The 24348-nt window shown below is 45.1% G+C and overlaps 1 protein-coding gene across 1 annotated transcript; it reads left to right on the plus strand.

Annotated features, from left to right (window-relative positions):
* Positions 1–8124: 8124 nt before the first annotated feature.
* Positions 8125–15496, plus strand: LOC113247234 (histone H2B type F-S-like; the record flags this gene model as incomplete). The annotated part of the gene is made up of 4 exons (XM_026488166.3): positions 8125–8155; positions 8798–8806; positions 9273–9291; positions 15247–15496. Coding segments are annotated over 4 exons (309 nt in total), but the record flags the coding sequence as incomplete, so codon positions are not given.
* Positions 15497–24348: the final 8852 nt, after the last annotated feature.

Raw genomic sequence — 24348 nt, forward strand, 5'->3', positions numbered from 1 at the left:
CCCAACAAACAAAAGTCCAGGACCAGATGGCTTCACAGGTGAATTCTACCAAACATTTCAAGAAGAGTTAATACCTATTCTTCTCAAACTATTCGTGCACATGGATGTGCGATTTCCTTCCGAAAAGGAAGGAAAACTTCCAAATTCATTCATGAGGCCAACATTACCCTGATACCAAAACCAGATAAAGACACCACTACAAAGGAGCACTCCAGGCCAATATCCCACATCCCTGCTGAGCATAGCTGCACAAATTCCTCCACAACATACTAGCAAACCGAATCCAACAACACGCCAAAACAAAATCGGTCACCACGGTCAAGTGGGATTTACTCCTGGGTTGCAAGGGTGGCTCGATCTTTGCAAGTCAATCAACATGATACATCACATCGATAAAACAAAGGATAGGAACCCTATGATCATTTCGAGAGACACAGGAGAAGCATTTGGCAAAGTACAACATCCATTCATGATAAAAACCCTCAACAAAAGTACGTTTAGAGAGAACGTACCTCAACATAAGAAAAACCATGACAACCCACAGCTAAGGGTGCCTGGGTGGCTCAGTCCGTTAACTGCCTGCCTTCTGGGATCGAGTCCCTCATCGGGGAGCAGGGAGCCTGCTTCTCCCTCTCTCTGTCTCTGTCTCTGTCTCTGTCTCTGTCTCTCATGAACAAATAAATAAAATCTTTTAAAACAACACCCACAGCTAACATGAAAAAACCCACAGCCATGAAAAGCCCATGCTAACATCACCCACAATGCTGAACAACTGAGAGCTTTCTCCCAAAGGTCAGGAAGAAGACAAGGATGTCCACTCTCACCACTTTTACTCCACATAGTACTGGAAGTCCTAGCCACAGCAATCAGACCACAAAAAGAAATGAAAGGCATCCAAATTGGCGAGGAAGAAGTCAAACTTCCACTCTTTGTAGATGACATGATACTATATGTAGGAAACATGAAAGACTCCACCCAAAAACTGCTAGAACTGATCAACGAATTCAGTAAAGTTGCAGGATACAAAATCAATGTACAGAAATCTGCTGCATTTCTATACTCCAATCATGAAGCAGCAGAAAGAGAAATTAAGAAAACAATGCCATTTACACATGCACCCAAAATAATAAGATACCTAGGAATAAATGTAACCGAAGAGGTGAAAGAACTGTCCTCTGAAAACTATAAAACCCTGATGAAAGAAATTGAAGATGACACAAAGAAACGGAAAGGCATTCCATGCTCACGGATTAGAAGAACAAGTATTGTCAAAATGTCTATCCCACCCAAAGCAATCTACACACTTAGTGCAATCCCTATCAACGTACCGCCAGCATTTTCCACAGAACGAGAACAAGCAATCCTAAAGTTTGTATGGAAACACAAAAGTCCCTGAATAGCCAAAGCAATCTTGGGAAAGAAGAGCAAAGCCGGAGGCATCACAATTCCGGACTTCAAGTTATATCACAAAGCTATAGTAATCAAAACGGTGTGGTACAGGCACAAAAATGGACCCATAGATCAATGGAACAGAGTAGAAAACCCAGAAATGAACCCACAATGACAGGGTCAAGGAATCTCCGACAAAGCAGGAAACATCCGGTGTTGGGAAAACTGGGCGGCAACATGCAAAAGAAAGAAATTGGACCGCTTTCTTACACCATACACAAAGGTAAATTCAAAATGGATTAAAGACCTAAGTGTGAGACCTGAAACCATAAAAATCTTGGACGAGAACACAGGCAGCAACCTCTTTGACATCAGCCGTGGCAGTTTTCCCTAGGTGTGTCTCCTGAGGCAAGGGAAACAAAAGCAAAAAGAAACTCCTGGGACCACATCCAAATGAAAACCTTCTGCACAGCAAAGGAAACAACCAACAGAGCTAAAAGACAACCTACTGAATGGGAGAAGATATGGCCAAATGACATATGTGATGAAGGGTTAGTATCCAAAATATAGCAAGAGCTTACGAGACTCAACACCAAAAAAGCAAATAATCCGATTAAAAATTGGTCAGAAGACATGAACAGAGGTTTCTCCGAGGAAGACATCCAGATGGCCAAAGACACATAAAAAGATGCTCAATCTCACTCATCCGGGGAATGCAAATCAAAGCTACAATGAGAGGTCACCTCACACCTGTCAGAATGGCTAAAATCAACAACACAAGAAACAACAGGTGCTGGCGAGGCTGTGGAGGAAAAGGAACCCCCGTGCACTGCTGGTGGGAATGCAAACCGGTGCAGCCACTGTGGAAGGCAGCATGGAGGTTCCTCACAAAGTTAAAAATAGAACTACCCTACATCCAGCAATCGCACTTCAGGGTATTTACCCAAAGAATACAAAAGCACTCATTCAAAGGGATACACGCACCCTTGTGTTTATTACAGCATTACTTACAATAGCCAAGATATGGAAGCAGCCCAAGTGTCCATCGATTGATGAGTGGGTAAAAAGGTGTGGCATATATATACACACCAGACTATTATTCAGTCATAAAAAAGAATGGAATCTTGCCATTTTGCAGTGACACGGATGGAGCTAAAGAGTATGATGCTAAGTGAAATAAGTCAGTCAGAGAAAGACAAATACCATAGGCTTTCACTCACATGTGGAATTTAAGAAACAAAAGAAATGACCAAAGGGAAAGGGGTGGGGGAGAGACGGAGGGAGGGAGGGAGCGAGAGCTCATGAAACAGACTCTTAATTATAGAGAACAAACAGATGGTTACCAGAGGGAAGGGGGGCTGGGAGGGGAACGGGTTAAACAGGTGATGGGGATTAAGGAGGGCTCTTGTCCTGATGAGCACCAGGTGATATATGGAATTGTTGAATCACTACATTCTATACCCGAAACTCATGTAACACTGTATGTTAACCAACTCGAATTAAAACAAGAACTTAAAAAAAAAAAAAAAAGAACAGGAATCCATCAGGATATGTTTGATGTATGTGTGGGGGATGAGGGCACATGTGGGCTGTGGGTGTTTTGCATTTGTAATTTCAGATCGCATGGGAGCACTAGGAAAACAACATTAAAATACACCGAAACTGGGCTGTGGATGGAAGACTGGGAATGCAAGGGTGAGTGACACACACGAAATCTGGGAAAGAGAAAGCAAAATGGGGTTCGATGTTGAAGTCCAGAGTGGAAAGTGAATACATCTGACTGTTCCCTTCAGTGGGTGAGTCAGGAAAAATGTACCTGGTGAGCAATCATGGTCCAATGCTGTGGTTACTGAGAAGATGATACAAGGGAAGGGCTACTGCTTTGCTGACACATTATAAGCAACAACATGGGAATATAGTATTAATAGGACAAACATACCCAAGCCAACCTCTTCTTTTTCTAAAAAAGATTTATTTATTTATTTATTTATTTATTTGAGAGAGAGAGAGAGAGAGAGAGAGCGAGCACAAACAGGAGGAGCAGCATAGGGAGAGGGAGAAGCAGGCTCCCTGCTGAGCAGGGAGCCTGATGTGCGGCTCAATCCCAGGACCCTGGGATCATGACCTGAGCCGAAGGCAGACACCCAAGCGACTGAGCCACCCAGGTGCCCCCCGAGTCAATTTCTTCTAAGCACTACTCATCTTATGCAATTCATTGGAAAACAGACGCAAGGACCCAAACCCAGTACGGAAACACCTAAATCCAAAAGTTCAAGAAACAAAACCTATTCAGGCTCCCTAGAAACTGAAGTTACTATTCTGACACGTCCAGACTTAACCTGACTCTGTTCCTTTCAGGCTACCAACTTTTGTTTCTGAGACACTCAAAACTTCATAACACGCAACACCTCATCATGGGGATGATGGGAGACTCTGGTCAGAGCAGCTCAAGCCCCAGACTCTTCAGAGTCAGCCAATGAGGGACCTACATCCTCTGAGACACAGCTATTGGCCCCACGTGTGAGAAGCTGTCCCGAGGTGAGCCAACAAGGGACCTCCTTGGTTGTGCCACCTGGGAGATTGGTGGGGGTGGGGGTGGGGGTGGGGGTGGGGATGGGGGTGGGGAAGCAGCTGTTTCTCTTTACCGGCTATTTCTTATTTGCTTGATGGATTAGTCATAGGTGTTTTAATCACGGCGATTTAAGGATGTTATGTTAGTTTTGTAGCGCTGCTAATCCAAATACCAGGGACTGGTCAACTTAAATGATATGTCCGTTTATTGCCTCACAGTCCTGGATGCTAGAGGTCCAAACTCATGGTCTGATGGGTGGGTGAGTCTCTGGGCTACGGGGCAAGCATCTTTCGTTAGTCGTTCTCTTTGTCCTAAAATAGCCACGTTCTCACAATATCTACTCACATGGTCTTCCCTCCGTGAGTGTCTGTGGCTCCAAATTTCTCCTTTCTATAATAAGGACAACAGTCCTATTGGATGAGGCCTTCCTTAATGATTTCACCTGAACACGACCACCACGGTAATGCCACTACTACCGTCAAATAAGGTCGCATTTTGAGGAATGAGGGATCAGGAGTACAACATATCAATTATGGGAGGACGAAACTCAATCCGTAAGAGTCAGCCCTCTCGCCCCCCAAATTCATGTCCTCCTGTCCACAATACATTCATCCTATGTGAATGTCACCGCAAGTCTTCACCCATTCCAGCATCAACGCTAAGGCGAGATTTCATCTAAGTATCCTGTACACCAGATAAGGGTGCATTTCCAGCTAGGACTAATGCTGAGGTGTAATTCCCGCCCAACTGAGAATGTGTGACAGAAGACAAGAAGTTATCTGCTTCCACAGTACAATGGACGGACAGGCAGAGGACAGTCATTACTATACCAATATCGAGATACCGGAAAGGGAAACAAGGGTTTGTGGGTCCAGAGCAAGTGTGGGTCCCAGTAGGAAACATTACATTAGATCATGAGGATGGGGAAGAATCCTCTTTGGCTCTAGGCTCTGAGCTCTGATCCCACAGGGGTGGCAGCCCCACGCTCTCTGCCATGGGAGGTGGTGGCCTCCCACCTGTCCGTGGCTGCTGCAGTACCTTTTTCGGAACGCCAGGTGTTCTTAACCTTTGGAACCCAGGAGGTGGCCTCGGTCTCAGGAATCAAGGGGGAGATGGCTCTACAGACCCTGGCGTTCCACCTCTGGGTCTGTAGTGGCAGTGGCAGCCCTGCCAGCCACTCAACCTTCTGTGGGGTCATTTGCCCCCTTTCCTGAAGAACAGCACATGCTCCCAGTGAGATATATCTGCGGGCCCTTTCCTTGCCTGCAGAATCCCAGCAAGTCCAACAGTCTTCCTTCACGTTGTGCCATCTCTTTCCCTTTAGTCCTAGCTGGCCGCGTTTCAGCCAGCGTCAAATTCTCAGAATAAGGCACCTGTGGGCTTCCCCTGCAATCCAAAGGGTTCAAGCCATGGCACAGGAGGGTCCTGCACACATTCTTCTTGGATAACTGTATCTCCATTCCTGGCGGCTGCTGAGATGGTCGATTGGACCCATGTGTCACCAGCCTAAGCTCCCAGCTGATGGTTTTCCAGGCACACCCTTGGCCCTTTTCCCAAAGCAGGCTACCTGGTTAGGCTGAGAAGTTTGCAAATCGTCATGTGCTAGTTTCCTCCTATTTCACTCTACCTTCTTTCATTTACATCTCTCCTCTGGCATTTCCTGTGAGCAGCAAGGAGAGACCAGGCCATGCCTTCAGCACTGCGCTTACAAATCTCCCCAGCTTCTCTGTCCCAGCTTATCACGTGAACGTTCTAGTCTTCACAAAACACTGGACCGTGGCGTGGGCCAATGCTCTGCCACTTGATGACAAGGACGGCCATTTCTCAAGTTTCCAATAACATGCCTCTAATTTCCATCTGCTATCTCGGCAGAAGCACCCTTGACACTCACATTTCTAGCAACATAATTTTCATGATGCTCTATGTCTTCTCTAAGATGATAGAGTCTTTCCTTATAGCTCTCCACTTTTCTGTATGAGCCCTCACCCGAAATACACTTAATGTCCATATTTCATCCGGCAGTCCCTCAAAGCAATCTCGGCTTGTTCTATCATGTATCTCAAAACTCTACCATCCCTACCCATTACCCAGTTTCTCCCCCCACCCCATTACCCAGTTTCAAAGCCACTCCCAACTTATTAAGTCTTTGTTACAACATCACCCCACTTCCGGAATCAAAATCTGCATGAGTGTGCTAAGGCTATCATTACAAAGTACCACAGACTGGGGAGCCTAACAGAAATGTACTGTCCCACAGGTCTGGAGGTTTGAAGTCCAAATCAAGGGTTGTGGGCCAGGTTGCTTCCCTCTGAGATGCGTGAGGGAAGAATCTGTTCCTGGTCTCTCTCTTAGGCTCTTACAATGCCGACTTCTCCCATTCGTGGTGTTTTCTTCCCCCCTACGTTTTCTTCTCTATGCACACGTCTCTGTGTTAACATTCTTCCCTTTCATACAAGCAAAAGTCATTCTGGATTAGCATCCGTGCTAAAGAGGGTATTTTGACTTGATTGCCTCATTCATGATTCTATCTCTAAATATGATCCCATTCGAGGTACTGGGGGTGAGGACGTCTTCATATGATTTTGGTGCAGGCGGGTGGGGGGGGGGCGGGTAAACAACCCGTGTGAGATATGAAACCTGAGCTGTACGTGGGCGCATGCACTGCCTCTTCCATCATATTGATTATTTGGTGTCCCATTAGAGAAGTGAGGTGACCTCATTCAGCAGCCTTTGACTCAAGATGGTATTAATGTTGCTTAATTTTATTGTATTTTTAAAAAATTTTTCTAGCTTCCTATCTCTGTAAAAGTGAAGATACTTTGATTTCAAGCTTTAGAAATTGATTAGGATATTTTTAGCAACCAATATTTGGTCAATATTTTAAGAATGGCATTCGTACTTTTGAAATACTTTGTAAATGCCCCTGTGAACGATGACATTTCCCGCCAAACAAATCTGGGTAATCTACAAAACTCAAAAAACTTTCCTTAGCCCACCAGAAGTGCCCCAGGTACCCCCTGGAGAGACAAATCACAAAACTTACTTAGCTATGGCAGAACACCGTGAGTTCCAGAAAACTATGGTGGGCAGTTCCAGAAAAATAAGGATGCCAGAGAAGGCTTGTGTGTGTAGCAAAGACGTGAAGGCGTGCAAAATGCCTCTTCCATCACTAGGTGCAAAGTCTGGGTTTTTTGTTGTTGTTTTGTTGCTTGTTTGTTTGGCCCGATGTAGAAGAACTCCGATGAGCCGTTACACCTCCAGAGTTCTCCTTGGGATCACGAGAGTAAGAATGTAGCATGAGTGGCCACCCTTGTGAGGTTTATTGCTTATTATTATTCTGGAATATTTGAAAAATCTAATGAAAGGATTTGGAAAAATACAGAATTTTCTCCCTCAGGCCAGTGGGAAAAACGATCAGGAAATCAACGACCAGTAAATTGTCCTCGGTAGTGCCTCAAGATGGGGCAAAATATTTGGGGAGCCAAAGGCTCTTCACAAACCATGCCCATTTTCAGAGATAGAACGGTGAGCCTCTTTGCATAAACAGCATTTCACTGAGGCGCTTCCTTTCTATCATGCTCACTGCTGCTGTTTCAAAGTCCCAGTGTTTGCCATATGACACACAAAGGTTTTGCACATCTTGGTCTTTCGTACTGGTCTCATATGTATTGTTTTATGTGAGAAGTCATATTAAGAAATGGAATCCGTTAGGACATTTTTGCACTCCTTTGGGTGCTTTGCTCTGCGATTTCAGAAATCAAATAGGAGCATGAGCAAAACAACGTCGAATGCGCCATATAGACTGTGAAGACTGAGAGTGTGAAGGTGAGTGACAGATACAAAATCCAAGATGCAGTGAGGAAAAATGGGTGTCGAGGCCTGGACAAAAGGGAAGTGAGTACCTCTGATTGTTCACTTCAGAAGGCAATTGAGGACAAAGGCATCTGGTGAGCATTCATTCTCTAACAGTGTGGTTAATGGTAAAGACTGATAGAAGTGGATTTGTTGCTTCAGTAACAAAGTATAAGCCACAACCCCAGGAAAATAGTATTAATAAGTCAAACATCCTCTAATCAAACTTAAAAAAAAATGTATTTATTTATTTATTTATTTATTTGATAGAGAGAGAGAGAGAGAGAGAGGATGCCAGAGCAAGGACAAGCAGGCAGAGCGGCAGGCAGAGGGAGAGGAGAAGCAGGCTCCCTGCTGAGCAGACGGCCCGATGCTGTCCTCGAACCCAAGACCCAGGGATCATGACCCTTGAGTTGAAGGCAGACGCTTAACTGACTGAGCCACCCCAGTGAAACTTCTTCAACATTACTTTTGTTATGGAATTCATGGGAAAACAGAAGAGACAACCCAAACTCAGTACAGAAAACACTAAATCAAAAAGTTCAGGAACCAATTCCTATTCCAGGCTCCCTAGTAACTGGAGCTACCGCTTTAAGTAGCCCAGATATGTCTGATTCTATTCTTCCCAAGCCTGTAATCTTTTCTTGTGGAAAACGCAAACCTTCTGGACTTGCAGACCAGCTTCCTGAGGATGATGGAGGCATCCAGTCAAGGCAACTCAAGCCTCGGTCGGCTCTGAGTTAGCCAATCAGGGATGTGCAGCCACTGACTCACAGCCATGGACCCAGTGTGCAGTCAGGTGTCTCAGGCTGAACCAGTAAGAGTCTTACCGGGTACTCAGCCTCTGAGATTGAGGGGGAATCCGGTATTATACTTTACCTGCTATTTGTTTCTTTGACCAGTTGTATGCTCTTAACCACGATGAGAAGGGTATGAATCCAGACCTGTGAGTGGACGTATCTCTCACCACTTCCGTCAGGTCAGAGGAGAGTTGTTCAAATTAATAGTATTGAAATGATTTCCCTTGACGCCAACCATGTATTTTAACTCGGGCTATTTGACTGTTCAGGTTTGTTGTTGTTGTTGTTGTTGTTGTTGTTGTTGTTTATCTCTAGCCACATGGGCCTGAGCGAATAAGACCCATCGCATGACATACTCAGCTTTCATGAAGTGGTGCTTGAAGGACTACAGCCTTTGGGAAAACTGGACTGTTTCCTACTGGGAAAAGGAGATGCCAAGGAAAATTCGATTCCCGGTCCTTAGTTCTGAGTTGGGGTGGGGGGAGTTTCCCCGAGAATGCGCATTCACACGAGTGTCCTGGTGTAGCTCTGGGGTTCGGGTTAGCACTACCAGCGGGATGCAAACAATTCCTGGTCACAAACCCAGGCCCACGGCAAATGCACATCTAATCCTTCCCGGAGGAGTAACCTTAATTGAGGTTTTTACAACATTCCTGCAGATAACATCTACCTGTACAAGCACACAATCCCAGAACAAGCCACCCTCGTCAAAATCAAACAAGAAACCAAACTGGAAAGCTCCAAAGTATTATCACCAAATGCCAACTTTAAAAAATGCTTAACACATTTATATAAATAATTACAAGAGGGACGCCTGGGTGGCTCAGTCGGTGAAACGTCTGCCTTTGGCTGGGTCATGATCCCAGGGTCCTGGGATCGAGTCCTGCATCGGGCTCCTTGCTCAGCAGGGAGCCAGCTTCTCCCTCTGCCCGCTGGTCTCCCAGCTTGTGCTTTCTCTCTCTCTCTCCCCCTCTTACTTTGTCTGTCAAATAAATAAATAAAATCTTTAAAAAAATAATTACAAGACATGTAAAATATGAGTAAGAAGTGGCTAGTTATCAAAAATGTGTTAAATGGTTTTCTAGTCTTGCAAATCGTAACCGCCAGATTAAAAGATCCACGAACATTTACACAACAAAGGAGACCTACTGGATAGAGAGAATTGTTAAACTGGAAGATGGGTGAAAGAAATAACACAGAACACCTCATAGAAGGATAAAGAGAAAAATAGGGTGAAAGTGGGGCAAAGAGGCTTAAGGAATGGAGTAAGTGGTTATTAAGTGCCTCTCATTGGCGTTCCGGCAGGAGGAAACTGGGCAAATTTGGAAAATAACACAGAATTTAGGGAAACCATGAATTCCTAGATTCAGGAAGCTCCGCTGGAGACATCATAGTAAGGCTATGATGTAAGCATAGAGAGCACAATAGCAGACAAAAGGACACAGTGCCTGGAAACAGAATACCAGGTAGTGTGACAGCATACCTCTTTTTATCAAGAAAAGCACGTGCTGAGAGAAAATACCTGTCAACTTGTGGCTGCATACTTAGCCAAAGTATCATTTAATAACGAGGCTGTGATAGACATAAAGATGGACTGTCCAGAATCCCCCTCAACGAAGACTTTCTGCTTTGGCTACTTAGAGTGCGGTCAGCTGGAAGTCCTTAGCCATTACACATTTCAGGCATTTCCTCAGCTGCAGAGAGCTGCCTGGCCCAAGCTCTGGGGCTTCCCCGATGGCCACATTTTATGTCTGATTAAGGAGAGGCCATTAATATATGTCTGGTGCCTTCCTCAGTTGTCAATCCTGATTAAATGCCCTGCACACTTAACCCCATCTCGATGCTGGCTACCTTAAAAACTTAACTCAGAAAAAAAGACATTTGAGAAAAATGGTAACTCATAGTGTATCCACCGACTGATACCATATTAGAGGAGCTTCTAAGGAAGATGGGCACTGGGTGTTATAGGCAACTAGTGAATTGTTGAACACTACATCAAAAACTAATGATGTATTATATGTTGGCTAATTGAACATAATAAAAAAATGAAGAATATGGTTAAGGAGATGGAAGATGGTCTCAGCTGCAAGTAAGAATGGTAATAGAATGAATTAGCAAATAGAGGTAAATGAAAGCAATGACTGTATGAAACAGTTGTAATAACCGTAATGACAACTTTGAAGAAAAAAGTTAACAAGATAGAACTGAATACAGTAATTACAAATCACTTGGATAATGGGAGTTCCCAATGAGAGCAACTCATACCTTAAGCTTCACTGGTTCAACCTATGACAGATTTACAGCCCCTGAGCCACAGCCATTAGCCCAAAGAGTGGGAAGGTGACCCAGGATTAGCCAGTAAGGGCATTCTTAGGAGGTTCCCTCTTGGGGATTGTGGAGAAAATTGGCGGGACTCCTTCCCTGTTGTTTGTTTGCTAGCTGGCTTCTAATCATCGTGATTTAATGATATAAATTCATAGGTCGTAGTGGACATACCTGTTTTCCCTTGCATCCAGATAAGTGAAGTATTTGACTACTAATATTTCCACAAAATTTTTGTATCCTCATGAGTAAATGGGACTCTACAAAAATCAGGAATAGCAAGCTTTCTTTGCTGGCTTTATCATCATATTGTACTTTCTAATAATAAAAGTGAGATTCTTTCCCCCTTCGTGATTGGAACTGTTCTATTTGCAGTACAGTTAGCTGTTCATTAAAGGTCCAAATGGAAATGACTTTGGAGGCCTGACCATTTGGGATTAAAACACATCAATGACCCCCAATTTCTTCAATTCTTCTTAAGTCCCTTCGTTTGGTTCAGTTTCTGCAATTTATTTGTATGTGAATACATTTAAGAAATGCCTTTACCTGTATTATCATATGTTTTTGAAGGAAGGTGCTTTAAATTTTAAAGTGTTTTGCATTTATTGACTCTACTTTTCTCCCTATGATGGTTTCTTAGAGAATTAGGGTAATCTTTTTTTTCAACCTTCACTTTTTTGTATTTATCCACCAATTCAAGTATGTGGGGTGTATTCTAGGGACCTACGTAATGTTAAGAAAACAATTTTATGCCAGTTGAGACCTGATTTGTGACCGAGTATGTGATCTATTCTGGAGAATGTTCCATGCGCACTCGAGAAGAATGTGTATTCTGTTGCTTTAGTATGAAATGCTCTGAATATATCTGGTAAGTCCATTTGGTCCAGTGTGTCATTCAAAGCCCTCGTTTCCTTGTTGATCAAGATAAAAAGCTTTAGCACGGCAAAGGAAACAGTCAACAAAACTAAAAGGCAAACTATGGAATGGGAGAAGATATTTGCAAATGTCTTATCAGATAAAGGGCTCAGATCCAAAATCTATTAAGAACTTGCAAACCTCAACACCCAAAAACCAAAAAAAAAAAAAAAAAACAGTCAAGAAATGGGCAGAAGACATGAACAGACTTTTCTCCAGAGAAGACATACAAAAGGCCAACAGGCATGTGAAAAAATGTTCAACATCACTCGGCATCAGGGAGATACAAATCAAAAGTATGATGAGATACCACCTCACACCAGTCAGAATGGTTAAAATTAACCACTCAGGAAACGACAGATGTTGGCGAGGATGTGGAGAACAGGGAACAGTCTTACACTGTTGGTGGGAATGCAAACTCGTGCAGCCACTCTGGAGAACAGAATGGAGGTTCCTCAAAAAGTTAAAAGTAGAGCTACCCTATGACCCAGCAATTGCACTACTAGGTATTTACCCCAAAGATACAGACGTAGTGAAGAGAAGGGCCATATGCACCCCAATGTTCATAGCAGCATTGTCCACGAGAGCCAAACTATGGAAAGAGTCCAGATATCCATCGACAGGTGGATGGATGAAGAAGATATAGTATGTATGCAACACACACACACACACACACACACACACACACACACACACGAATATTATTCAGCCATCAAAAAGAATGAAATCTTGACATTTGCAACAATGTGGATGGAACTAGTGGGTATTTCTTTAAAGATTTTATTTGATTATTTATGTATTTGAGAGAGAGAGAGAGAGAGAGAGAGAGAGAGAGAGAATGAGCAGGGAGAGCAGCAGAGGGAGAGTGGCAGAGGAAGTGGGAGAAGCAGACTCCCAGCTGAGCAGGAAGCCCGATACGGGGCTTGATCCCAGGATGCTGGGATCGTGACCTGAGCCAAAGGCAGAGGCTTAACCAACTGAGCCACCCAGGTGCCCCCCACTTTTTAAAGATTCTATTTAAGAATTTGAGGATATTATTCTAAGCGAAATAAGTCAGTCAGAGAAAGACAAATACCGTAGGATTCCACTCATATGTGGAATTTAAGAAACAAATAGAGGAACACAGGGGAAGGGGAGAAAAAATACATTAAGATGAAAATTGAGAGGGAGGCAAACCATAAGAGACGCTGAACTCTAGGAAACAAACAAACTGAGGGTTGCTGGAGGGGAGATGGGTGGGGGAAAGGGATAATTGGGTGATGGGCATTATGGAGGGCACTTGATGTAATATGCAAGTGATGAATCACTAAATTCTACCTCTGAAACTAATTTTATAACAAGAAAATAGTTTTAAATTTAAGTAAATATTTAAGTATTTTTAATGAGTTTGTAAGGATCCCCATTTCTATTTGAATTCTGCCTTTGGAGGAAATGGTTTTACCATTCTCTTGTTTTCTTTTCTTTCCTCTTTTTTTTTTTTTTTTTGAGGGGAGTGCTCTTTTTAATTAAGATTGAATTAGCCACCTTATACTACGTTAGTTTCAGATGTAGTGTTCAGTAATTTATCAGTTGCATGTAACACCCAGGGCTCATCACATCACGTGCCTTCCTTAATGCCCATCACCCAATTACCCCAATCCCCCGTCCACCCCACCCCCAGCGACCCTCAATTTGTTTCCTATAGTTAGGAGTCTCTTTTCTCCCTCTCCGGTGATTTCCCATTCAGTTTTCCCTCCCTTCCCCAATGGTCCTCTGCCCTGTTTCTCATATTCCACATATGAGTGAAACCATATGATAATTGTCTTTGTCTGATTGACTAATTTCACTCAGCATAATACCCTCCAGTTCCATCCACATCGATGTAAATGGTAAGTATTCATCTGTTCTGATGGCTGAGTAATAATCCACTGTGTGTGTGTGTGTGTGTGTGTGTGTGTGTGTGTGTATCACATCTTCTTTACCCATTCATCTATCGATGGACATCTTGGCTCTTTCCACAGTTTGGCTATTGTGGACATTGCTGTCTTGTTTTCTGATTCTTTTTTTTTTTTTTTATCAGAACTGGAGGCAATGGTTGGTCAGTTATGTCACATGATTTCCAAGAGCATTTGCTGACCATGTCAGAGAGTTCCTGCTCAAACCCACAGTGGCTCAGAGCAAGAAAACAGCTGACTCTGGGAGGGGAGAAAATGGCCCAGTGGTGGGCCATGACAGAGTCATGCTGATGGCAGTAAGAAATTTAGTTATGGAGCTCAGACTCTCTCCAGCAGCTGAAACTGAAATCATTACAATTTGGTTGCTTTGGGTGACATCTTAAAGTGTAAATGGCGTACATAAATCAGGCAATGTGACGGACCACTTTTTTCTGTATGACCTTTTCCAAACTTCACCCAGTTTATTGCTTCTGGGATGCCTAGGACATGTACTTTATAACTTCTTAGTGCATTTCTTAAGTCTCTTGGCCTCTCTTTAAACTTTTCTTTCTCTTTGTCCCTCTATGAGGTGTTCTGCACAATTTCTTCCGCCTATTCTAATTCACCAATTCTCTATCCAGCTGTATCTCATATGCTGTCTAAAATTTCTTTAATCTTTTATTCCAGTGGTTATGATGTTCTGTTCTAGACATAATTGTTTCTAGAAAAATAATTTGCTTTTGTAAGTAATTAGGTATTTCTTCCTCATGTTTTATGTATCTTATCGCTTATTTATATATGTTAACGATATTTTTAATAGTTTGTATCTGATAAGAGGCCTTTACTAGATAAGGTTTGTTTATTGATCAAACCGATAGTGGCATGCTTTTGGATTATGTCCTTGTTTAGGAGGACTTAATCTGTAGGAACATTGTTAAAGCCTCAGTGAATGTTAAGCCACTCTAAAAAGGGGTAGCATTTGTTGTTCCATATGGCAGGCATGAATCAGTTTGTGGTCCAGATGACCTATAACTCTATGTGGCATCATTCTGATAGAGGCAACACGAAGTTTAGAGGATGCCAGAATCCCATTGTGATTGGTTGATGGGATGCAGAAGGGTTTGCAATCACATGCACATGTGGCATGGCCTGGCGTAGTGACCTGCTTCCCTGCATCGCATTTTGTCCAATCAGATATGGAGGTTGCCCGTGACGTCAGGAAATGCAGCGACTATAAATGGGCCAGCGCCCCTCAGCAGCCGGCAGTGTCCTTCCTTCCGAACTGCCGGGAAGGCGAGCCCCACATGGCTGAGCCTGGCTGTGAGCCCTCTTCTGAGGAAAGCCTGGGCACCGAGGAGCCCACGGCAGCCGACCCAGAGAGCCCGCAGCAGAAGCAGCCAAGGTGCCATTGCTGCCGCCGCCGCTGCCGCCGCCACCGCCCCCTCCCGCCCACCCCCGACAGTTTCGCCACCTGCTTCCCCAGGGTTCTGAAGCAGGTGCACAAGGGCCTGAGCCTCTCGCAGAAGGCCGTGGGCGTCGTGGGTTCGTTCGTTAAGGATGTCTTCGAGCGCATCGCCGACGAGGCCGCTCCAGCCAAGCGCTCCAGCAAGCACTCCACCATCAGCTCCAGGGAGATGCAGACAGCCCTGCGCCCGCTGCTGCCCGGGGAGATCGGCAAGCACGCCGTGTCCGAGGCCACCAAGGCCATCATCAGGGACACCTTTCGCCAGTGAGCTGCCTCCGGACCGCCTGACCACCTCCCCCCAAACCAAAGGCTCTTTTCAGAGCCACCTCACTGGGCACAAAAGGACCTGTAACTCTCCAGAGTGCCACCTACTCTAGCGTTTGGACCTGTGCTATTGTGCCGGTCCTTAAAACACTTCTACCGTTTATGAAACATTACCAAATACATCAACCCTACTTTATTGTATGTCTTCAGTGCAGTTTGTTCTGAGCAAAATCATCGATTTACTTTAACCACATTGCATTCGTTTGCTTGCCTAACGTGCCATTTCTGGCAGTTATTGGACCTGTGCGATTCCGCCGATCTTTAGCTCATTTGTACCATGAACGAAACATTATCAAACGTCACGACTCAACTTTAACATATGTCTGTAGTGCAATTTGTTCCAAGGAAAATCGGAATTTTCCTTCACCATATTGATTTTCATGGCTTTCCTAAATGGTCATTTCTGTTAATTATTTCTCAAAGTCAGCCTTATGGGGATATATTCGTAATGGTATTTACCTTTTCACTGTCATTCTCTCACTAGTGCATGGCGGGATTTTCCAGAAGTTCATTATGTCTGATATGGTAACAGATAAAATGCAGAAGTAGATGTAAGAATACATCTGAGTTCTTTAGGTCAGATGTTAAGGAGATTTTCAGATATCTGAACCAATGTCAATCTCCTCTCTAGTTTTTTTAGAAAACCTGTTTTTCACACGCATTTGTAATTTATATCAGCATGATGTCATGGGCTTTTAAAAATTATTTTAACATAAATTGACTAAAATTTCTGTTCTAATATTTTGTTACAGCAAACATTGGCAGATATAACTGGCACAAAAGTTCTTTGGCTTCCTATTAATTTTTAGAGGTGTAAAGTTGTCCTGAGACCAGAAATGGTTCTAGAGATTTACCCATTCTGGTGCAATCAGGTCAACTGAAAATAGCCTCTTTTCGCTGGTCAAGTTTTCCAAAAAGAATTCAATGCCTAATATCCATCAAAACTTCCAAATCATATTGCTAACTTAAATGTACGTTATAGAATCCTCAGTTCACTTTGGCTCCTTGGACTAATGCAAAATTGAGGGAATTAGTGAGTAAGCCTAGTTTATCTGGAGACTTGTATTGAATTAAATCTCACAAGTACAGCCAACAAAAAAAGGGGGCGGGGGAGCTCCGGAGAGGGGCTTTCAAATCATAATGCTGACAGAAAGCTTTCTTTTCACCTTCCTGACTCAAATAGGAATGACAGTAGCATTTCATCAGCACACATGATATTGGGCTTTCCCTTGAGGTTTATGTGTTCACAATAACATCTTTGGTTTTCTAAGGGTTTTAGGTAACATAATGGATCTAAAACATTCGCACGTGCTGTTTTAGAAGCTATTGTTTTTCTTTTATCTTTTGGCTTATTCACATAGATCATATTATAAATTTTCCAATAGTAAATCCTGCTAGCGTTCTTTGAAGTAAATCCCTTCCTCCTGGATGGCTTTTTCTCGACATTATTTGGGTCCTTTCCCGTGCTTATTCATAACTGTGTGCAGTCAGCAACAGACTAGAGCTCGGATTTCTCATGACTTCTGCACCCCTTGCCACTTGCTTTTCTCAACTGTCCCCAAAGTCTCACTGTGTCCTGGGGGCTTCCATTTCCCAGAAGCAGCCCGGACCCAAGGCTTCGTTGGGTTCCCTCTTCAGCAAGAACATGGACTGTGATAGAAGGCAAACCAGGGGCTAGTGGAGTGGACTTGACCCCTTAATTAGTCTTTCCTTCACCTGTTTATGTCTGGGTGTCCATGTTCCTCATATGCGAGGCACAGCTGTGCTTGAGGGAGCCAGTTGTGCTCAACCCTGCCTGCCCCCAACCAGGGCAAGTTCTGCCGTCCAGCCATTCCCCTACCTCTCTTCCTTGACCGCTCTGGCCCCAAGAAGCTGGATTGTACTCGGAATCCCCTGAAAGTCACACTCCTAGTTTGTTTGTTCCTTATTTCCTCCTCGAAGAGAGGCTGGCTACTCCTCCCAGAAGGTCAGACCCTCCCCTTACCCAGCAGATCATTCAATGTCCAGCACGTGTGTCAGGGTGGCAAAGGGACCTGACGTGTGAGGCTTCTTTGTCTCTTCATAGGTAGGGCGACCATATCATTTCTTGTCCAATTAATGCAGATGGTTTTGAGAGTAAAAGGGGTGCTATGCATAATTGTGCTGGGACAGCAGGCAAAATCAGGACATGAGGACACCCTTCTAGGGAAAAGGTCTGCGGATAGAGTAAGGACATCTCTTGGGGCTCAGGGATTTGCAGAGCACAAAGGGTAGTAGGACAATGAGAGTGCATCACCTTTTTCATAATTTGTTCTCTTCGGAGTTCTGGTGCCTCTGATTTCTGGGGACAAGTAGTGTTACTGGGCTGCATTAACAGGGAAAGGAGACACAGCATGGCCAGTGCATCTGTTTGGATCCTATAACTGCTGTGAGCTAGTGGGACGAGGCTCTACAGCAAGAGTGATGAAGGGCACAGGTTTTGGAGTCAGATTAGACCTGGGTTCAAACCCCAGCTGTGCCTCTTATTAGCTGTGGTGTCTTGGGTAAGTGACTTGATCTCTTTGACCCTCAGTTTCCTCCTCTGGACAGCAGGGTCTATGAGATTGTTGTGAGGATTCAGTGAGATAAGGCAGACAGAGTGCTCAGTGCATGGTGGCTATACTTATTCTCAGTCCTGAGATTCATGCCCTCGGGCAGTTGGAGGGGTGGGGGTGAGATTTGATGCCAGACAGCTGTATGCACTTGCCCTCCTGGCTACCTTGGCCCCATCTGTTTGCTTAAGGCTGACGGTGAGATAAGGGAGGATGACTTTTCCTTCCCGAGCCTCTGTTAGTAAAGTTGCAGAGATAACGCTGCCCTGAGTTGCGATGGGAAGTTGCTAGGGAGCAACTGGAAAGTGCCTTGTTACCTTGCTAGCTTTGGGCATTGCTGACTCGGGGTTTTGTTGGCAAGCTGTTCCTCCTCACTCCCACTCACCCTCTCCCACTCACCCTCACCCTCTCCCTGTCCAAGTCCCATTCACCTAGCAAGTCTTGGCTCAGCTCCTACCTCCTCTGTGAAGATGACCTGACCATCGCAGCCTACAGTGACTTCTCCCTCCCTGAGCCTCAGTACCTCCAACTGTAAAACGGGTGCATTCTTCGTAATGCCCCTGCGGAAGGGCCACGATTAGGGCTGAATGAGGGAATAGATGTAGCATGCCAGGTGCAGTGTGTGGTACAGGCCTAAGGTGACTTCCCTGCCTCTTTCTCTTCTTGCTCGCTGAACCCCCCGCAATGTGTGCATCCTGGTCTTGATCAGATGCGGCCTTCTACTGGTAGTCATTTGGGAGTATGCCTGTGCTAGCTCTCTGTTCAATTGTAATGCCACAGAAGTTAGGGGGCCACACCTTCTCCTTCCTCACCTTCCAGTATCCAGCACTACACAAATCACCGTAATAACCATTTTTAAAAATTGAGCTCTATGAGATTCTACATGGCAGGCGCTCTTCTGTGTATGTTATACACACACGTCCAGTCTTCACCCTTTGCCCCCATATTTTCCTTACAGGACAGGCAGGCGTAATTCCTTCTGTTGAGAAGAGTGAGGCCCAGAGAGGTTGGGTTATATCTAACGAGTGGCCTAGCCAGGAATCAAATCCAGTTTTGACTCCTACGCTAGATTAAGTCTCCCTTGAATGCCTGCAAATGGGTGGGTGGGAGGATGGACCGAAGTAGAGACCAGAATAGGAGAGCCTGCACCTTTACTTTTACTTAGTAGGGGGAGGCCTGCTTGAGAAAAGCCTGCAGGTAGTAAAGATACAGGATTCGGAGGGTCCCCAAGCCTCGGTAAGGTCCCTCTTGGCCAGGAAAAAAAGAGGTGGGGGGAAGTGATGGGTCAAGCTAAACCACAGGGAATTCCACGGTGGCTCCAAGGTCCCAAAAATGAGCAGCGGAGGAGGTGAATAAGCACGTGTCGAATGAGCCTCCTCTGAAGAGGCTTATTAACCCAGGAAGGGATGAATTCCCTTGGAGTCAAGGCTGAGCATTTCACTCCAATAGAATACCAATCATGGGATCTATGATTAGGTGTGGAGATAAGCTCTGCTGCACTCTGGCATCAGGCGTGATGATGGGGAAAGCAGAAGGGATTGGCCATTTACTTCAGCAGACCTCAAATCCGGTAGGACTCCAGACTGACCTGGGAACCCGTGGCCATGACCTCACACAGCAGGCTAGAAGGCTGGTAATCTGAGGCTAAAGCACAGTCTGAGGCCTGAGCCTCCAGACCCGGGCCTGAGCACTTCAGGGTCATGGGACTGTGCTCAGCCAGGCTTCCCTTAGATCCAGTAGAACTAGGCCTCCTACAGGTGAGTACTTCAGGGGTCCACGAGCTGTGTCTTTGGTCCCGTCAGATCTTCCAGAGGCCTCACTCGGGTCGGAGGGAAAAGCCCTTCTCTAGCTGAGCTCCAAGGTTTCCTGCTCTCCCCCTGCCCTGGCTCCCAGGGATTAGGATTCAGGAAGCCTCAGCGAGGGAGCCCAGGATACCCAGGCTCTCCCCTGGCCTCAACTGGCCTGCCAAGCAGCATCCACCGACACTACCTGCTTCTATTCACAGGACTCCCCACCCCACCCCCACCCCATTCAGGGAAGCAACAAGAAGCAAGAAGCAAGAAGCTAGGCTGGGTAGTTAGGTGGAACAGAGGTCTAATCCCGGCTCACCTGCTTCCTGAACTGGGTGACGCAGGGCAATTGCCTCAACTTTCTAGTCCTGGGTTGATTCTTTGTCCATCGGGGATACAGACAGTACTTACCTCATAGGGCTTTAGAGATCCAAGAGGGGTGTTATCGTGCCCGCCACCACCAACTTCCCAGAAGGGAGGAAAATCCACCGTCAGAAATGCAATAAAACTGTCAAATCTGTGGGAAGTCATCTATCTAATCTGTATAACTCAACTTGGAATACTATTTTTTTGTCGTTCTCTGCAACAGGATAAAAATTCCCCTTTTCCCTTAAGATCGGGGGGCGGGGGAGGGAAAGCCTGGAATCGCCACTTTCAAGTACTTTTCAGTTCTCCAACCACAATATTTTAGCCATGCTATGCTCAGGAAGGGTCAGGAAATCTCGTGTTAGGGTTTATAGCACAGCCTGCATTCATCTATTCATTTATGCAACAAACATTTGCTGAGTACCTACTACATCAGGCTGAGAGTCCAGAGGGGGGGAGGCAGATACTTTGGTCAGATATTTATAATATATGAAATGCTATGACAGAGGCGTGCTCAGGTGATTTCGGGAGCCCAGAGGAAGGGCATTGAACCCAGCCCAGGGGCTAGTCAGGAACTCTTTCTGGAAGAGGTAAAGTGTAAGTTATGTGGGTTTTGTAGTGTTTTCCGTGTTCCACGTCACATTTTGTTTGTTGTTTGTTTTGAGTCCTGTTTCCAGAACGAGGAGGCAAGAGGAAAAGGAGACGTCTCAAGCGGTGGAAGCAGCAGGAGCTGATTCCGCAGCAGAAGCAGCTTGGGAGCTGGGGGACTAGGGTGACCAACTGTCCCAGCCTGCCAGGTGCCTTTGAAGGGCTTCCTAGGATGCAGGAAGGACTTTCAGGTTGCATACCAGGTCAGTCCCGTGTTGCCTATGACTGCGGGGCTCCCATGATGCGGGACTGTCCCTGCTGAGCTCAGAAAAGCCCTGGGCAAACCGGGAGGAGTTAGTCGCCCTTGTGGGAACTGCAAGTAGTTCAGCATCTCTGGAACTTCAAATGCAAGGCAGGAAGTGGTGGCAGATGAGACTGGGGAGAAAGGCAGGGGCCAGGTCATGAAGGGCTTGGTGGGCCGTATTAGGGAACCGGAGCTAGGACCTTGTCCTCTAGGCAGCAGGGAAACTTGCAGGGTTTTAAGCAGGGAAGTGACAGGCTGTCAGGTTTGTGTTTTTGTTAGATCACTTTGGCAGTGGTACAGAAGCTAGATTTGAAAGGGCCCCGAGTGGAACTGGGAGGTGGTTGCCTTAAGCCCGGTGACAGCAATGAAGGCCTGGTAGGAAGCAGTAGGGATGGAGTGGGGAGGAGAGATTCGGGGACTGCTTGAGGAATGACACTGGTAGCATAGTGTGACTAACTGGACATGGGGCGAGAGGGACAGCAGAGTTGACGGTGATCACTCCAATTTAGAAAAAAACTTACACACATTTTGGATAAATGAAAATATAGAAAGAAAAATATAACCAAACATCCATCTACCCACCACCCAGCCTAAGGAATAAAATATGACAGATACCGTTGAACCCGCGTGTACCCCTCCCCTGTACCCCTCCTTGACCCTCCCAGAGGTAACCCCTCTATTAAATGGATGTTTCTCATTTCCATGAATTTCTTTTTTTTAATAATTTTTATTTTGTTATATTAGTTCATTTCCACGAATTTCTACCACAGAGATATTAATCGCTAAACAGCATACACTGTTAGCATTGTTCTGCATGTTTCCATGTTTCCATAAATTATATCATGATGAAGGTATTTTTCTGTAACATGCTGTTTTCTCTCACTGCTGTGTGTGAGGTATGATACCGATAGCCCTGGTTCACTTATTTTCACTGCTGAATAGCATTCCATTGTGTGAATATGTGTCTCATCCATTTTACTGTTGATGACCATTAGATGGTTTCTAAATTTGGGGTTCATAAATACAATGCTGCTAAGAACACTCTCATCCATGTCTCCCTGTGCGCAGGTCTCTAGATTGGGTGCCTGGGAGTGGAAGTGCTGCAGTCAGCAGTCTGCGCGGCTCCGGCACACTGATCAACGTGGTCCAAAGGAGTCAGACCACCTTGCACTCCAACTAGCGATGCATGTGATGCCCCCATTGCTGTAACTCCTCACCAGCATTTGGGGTGATCAGTTTTTTTCTTCCTTGTGGTTCCAGTGCTGTGAAATGGTACCTCATCGTGGTTTCAGTAGGCAATTCTCAGGCTGCTTATAAAACAATGCCCTTCCTGTGTAATTTTTTTTTTGGTACTTGTATGCTTACTCTTTTGTAAAATGCCTGGTCCAGGCTTCCTAATGTTAATAAGCCCTCGAGGCCATAGAATCCCCTCTAAGTGGCCCTTCCCCTCCACCATTATTGGAACCGTTTCACAGAGTCACGGTTTGCTTTTATGAACCCATGTTTTCTGTACCTAGGTTTTCATTGCTCTGCAGCTTTACTATGACGCATCCAGGTGTGTGTCCTGAATCTAGGGAACCACGGCTCTCCTCCCTTCTGGAAAATTACCAGCTATTTCCTCTTTGAATATTGTTCTTCTGCCATTTGACCAGTATCTCCTTCACAAACTCCCACGAGATGCAGTTTTTATATTTTTGGTCCATGCCTTCTGTCTCTTCACCTTTCCTTTACCTTTCCTTCCTCTTTATCTCTCTGGGAGACAGTCTCCGTAATTTCTTTTCTCTCTCTTCCCATATGCTAATTCTCTATTCTGGTGGGTCTAATTGGTTCTTTCAAAATTACATGAACCTTTTCTTCCAGTGGTTCTATTTTCCACTTTCAGAAATTTCACTTGACCCTTTGTGAGATTTGGTTGTTTCTTCCCTGGGATTGTTGATATCCTCCCCTCTACTTAAACACGTTAAACACTTTTTAAATAGTTTGCACCTGGCAATAAGTCTTTGGAGGTGTACATGTTTCGTTTTTTTTAATTATGAGCATGTTAGGGAGGGCTTTATCAGTAGGAACCTTCTTAAAGCCTCCGTTAAGGGTGGCCTCCTCCAGAAAGGATTTGACTTGCATTTGCCCCACGTCTGGGATTCTGCCAGAATTCATTGAGCCATAACGATAGTGTTTGTCAGAACTCCAAAGGCACATGTGGGCAGGATTGTGACTTCAGGTTCTCAAAGGAGCCTTCCCACACCTCAGCCAGACCCAAGGCCAAGAGATGCAAGTTTCCTTGTCGTCTCCCCTGCCCCTGTGGTAAAACAAAACCAAAAACAAAACAAAACAAAAACAAGACAGTTTTTCACCGAGGGCCTTATTTAACAAGCATCAGGGATTGATACAGAAGTCTCAGTTGTCTATTAATCTCTGGCTCTTTTCCAGCTCATCATTTAAATATCACATTTAAATGATATTTATAATAATTTTTCTCAAATATCTGTGTGTGTTTGGAATGGGAGTTTTTCACTAATCTATTCCAAATAGTGTCCAAATAAAAAGCGTCAGTGACCCCTAAACGTGTAAATCAGACCAGGCCCACTCAGTAGTAGTCAGATGATGCCTAAGCTACTCTGCAAGGTTTGAGACAACTTGCACTCCCATCCTGTTGCCTTGGTGGGGCTGGTTAGAGAGATGGCTCCTCTGGGCCTCTGTGCCACTCCAGAGAGTCTCAGAGCCTCTCCATATTGTACTTCCAGCAGGATAGGCAAAATTCCTATATGGCAGATCAGAGCTTTCAAGAAGCAAGGCGGAAGACACCTTTCCTCTTAAAGGTTAGATCTGTAATTCACATAGCATCACTTCCACCATCTTTCATTAGCCAAAATAATCACATGCGTGCCCAGAGTCAAGAGCAGGGGCGGGGGAGAGGATGTGTGGGAGGGGGTGGAGACAGGACCTCTCAGTGGGAAGTGTCGAGGACTGAGCAGCCTTCCCGAACGTGACACACAGTGTCATGCAACACACATTCTTTGAGATGCTACTGGGTGCCACACACTGGGTATGCCCACACAACAAAGTCTTTGGTTCACTGGTCCAGGGTGGCAAACTCTCGAATTGTTTTCCACCTCTCTTGCCCCTAGTAGAGTGACCTGGCCCATGTAGCAGAGCCCTCCAATCCAAGGCAGAGCCTTCA

Source organism: Ursus arctos, unplaced genomic scaffold (assembly GCF_023065955.2).
Source record: "Ursus arctos isolate Adak ecotype North America unplaced genomic scaffold, UrsArc2.0 scaffold_170, whole genome shotgun sequence".
Classification (NCBI taxonomy): domain Eukaryota; kingdom Metazoa; phylum Chordata; class Mammalia; order Carnivora; family Ursidae; genus Ursus; species Ursus arctos.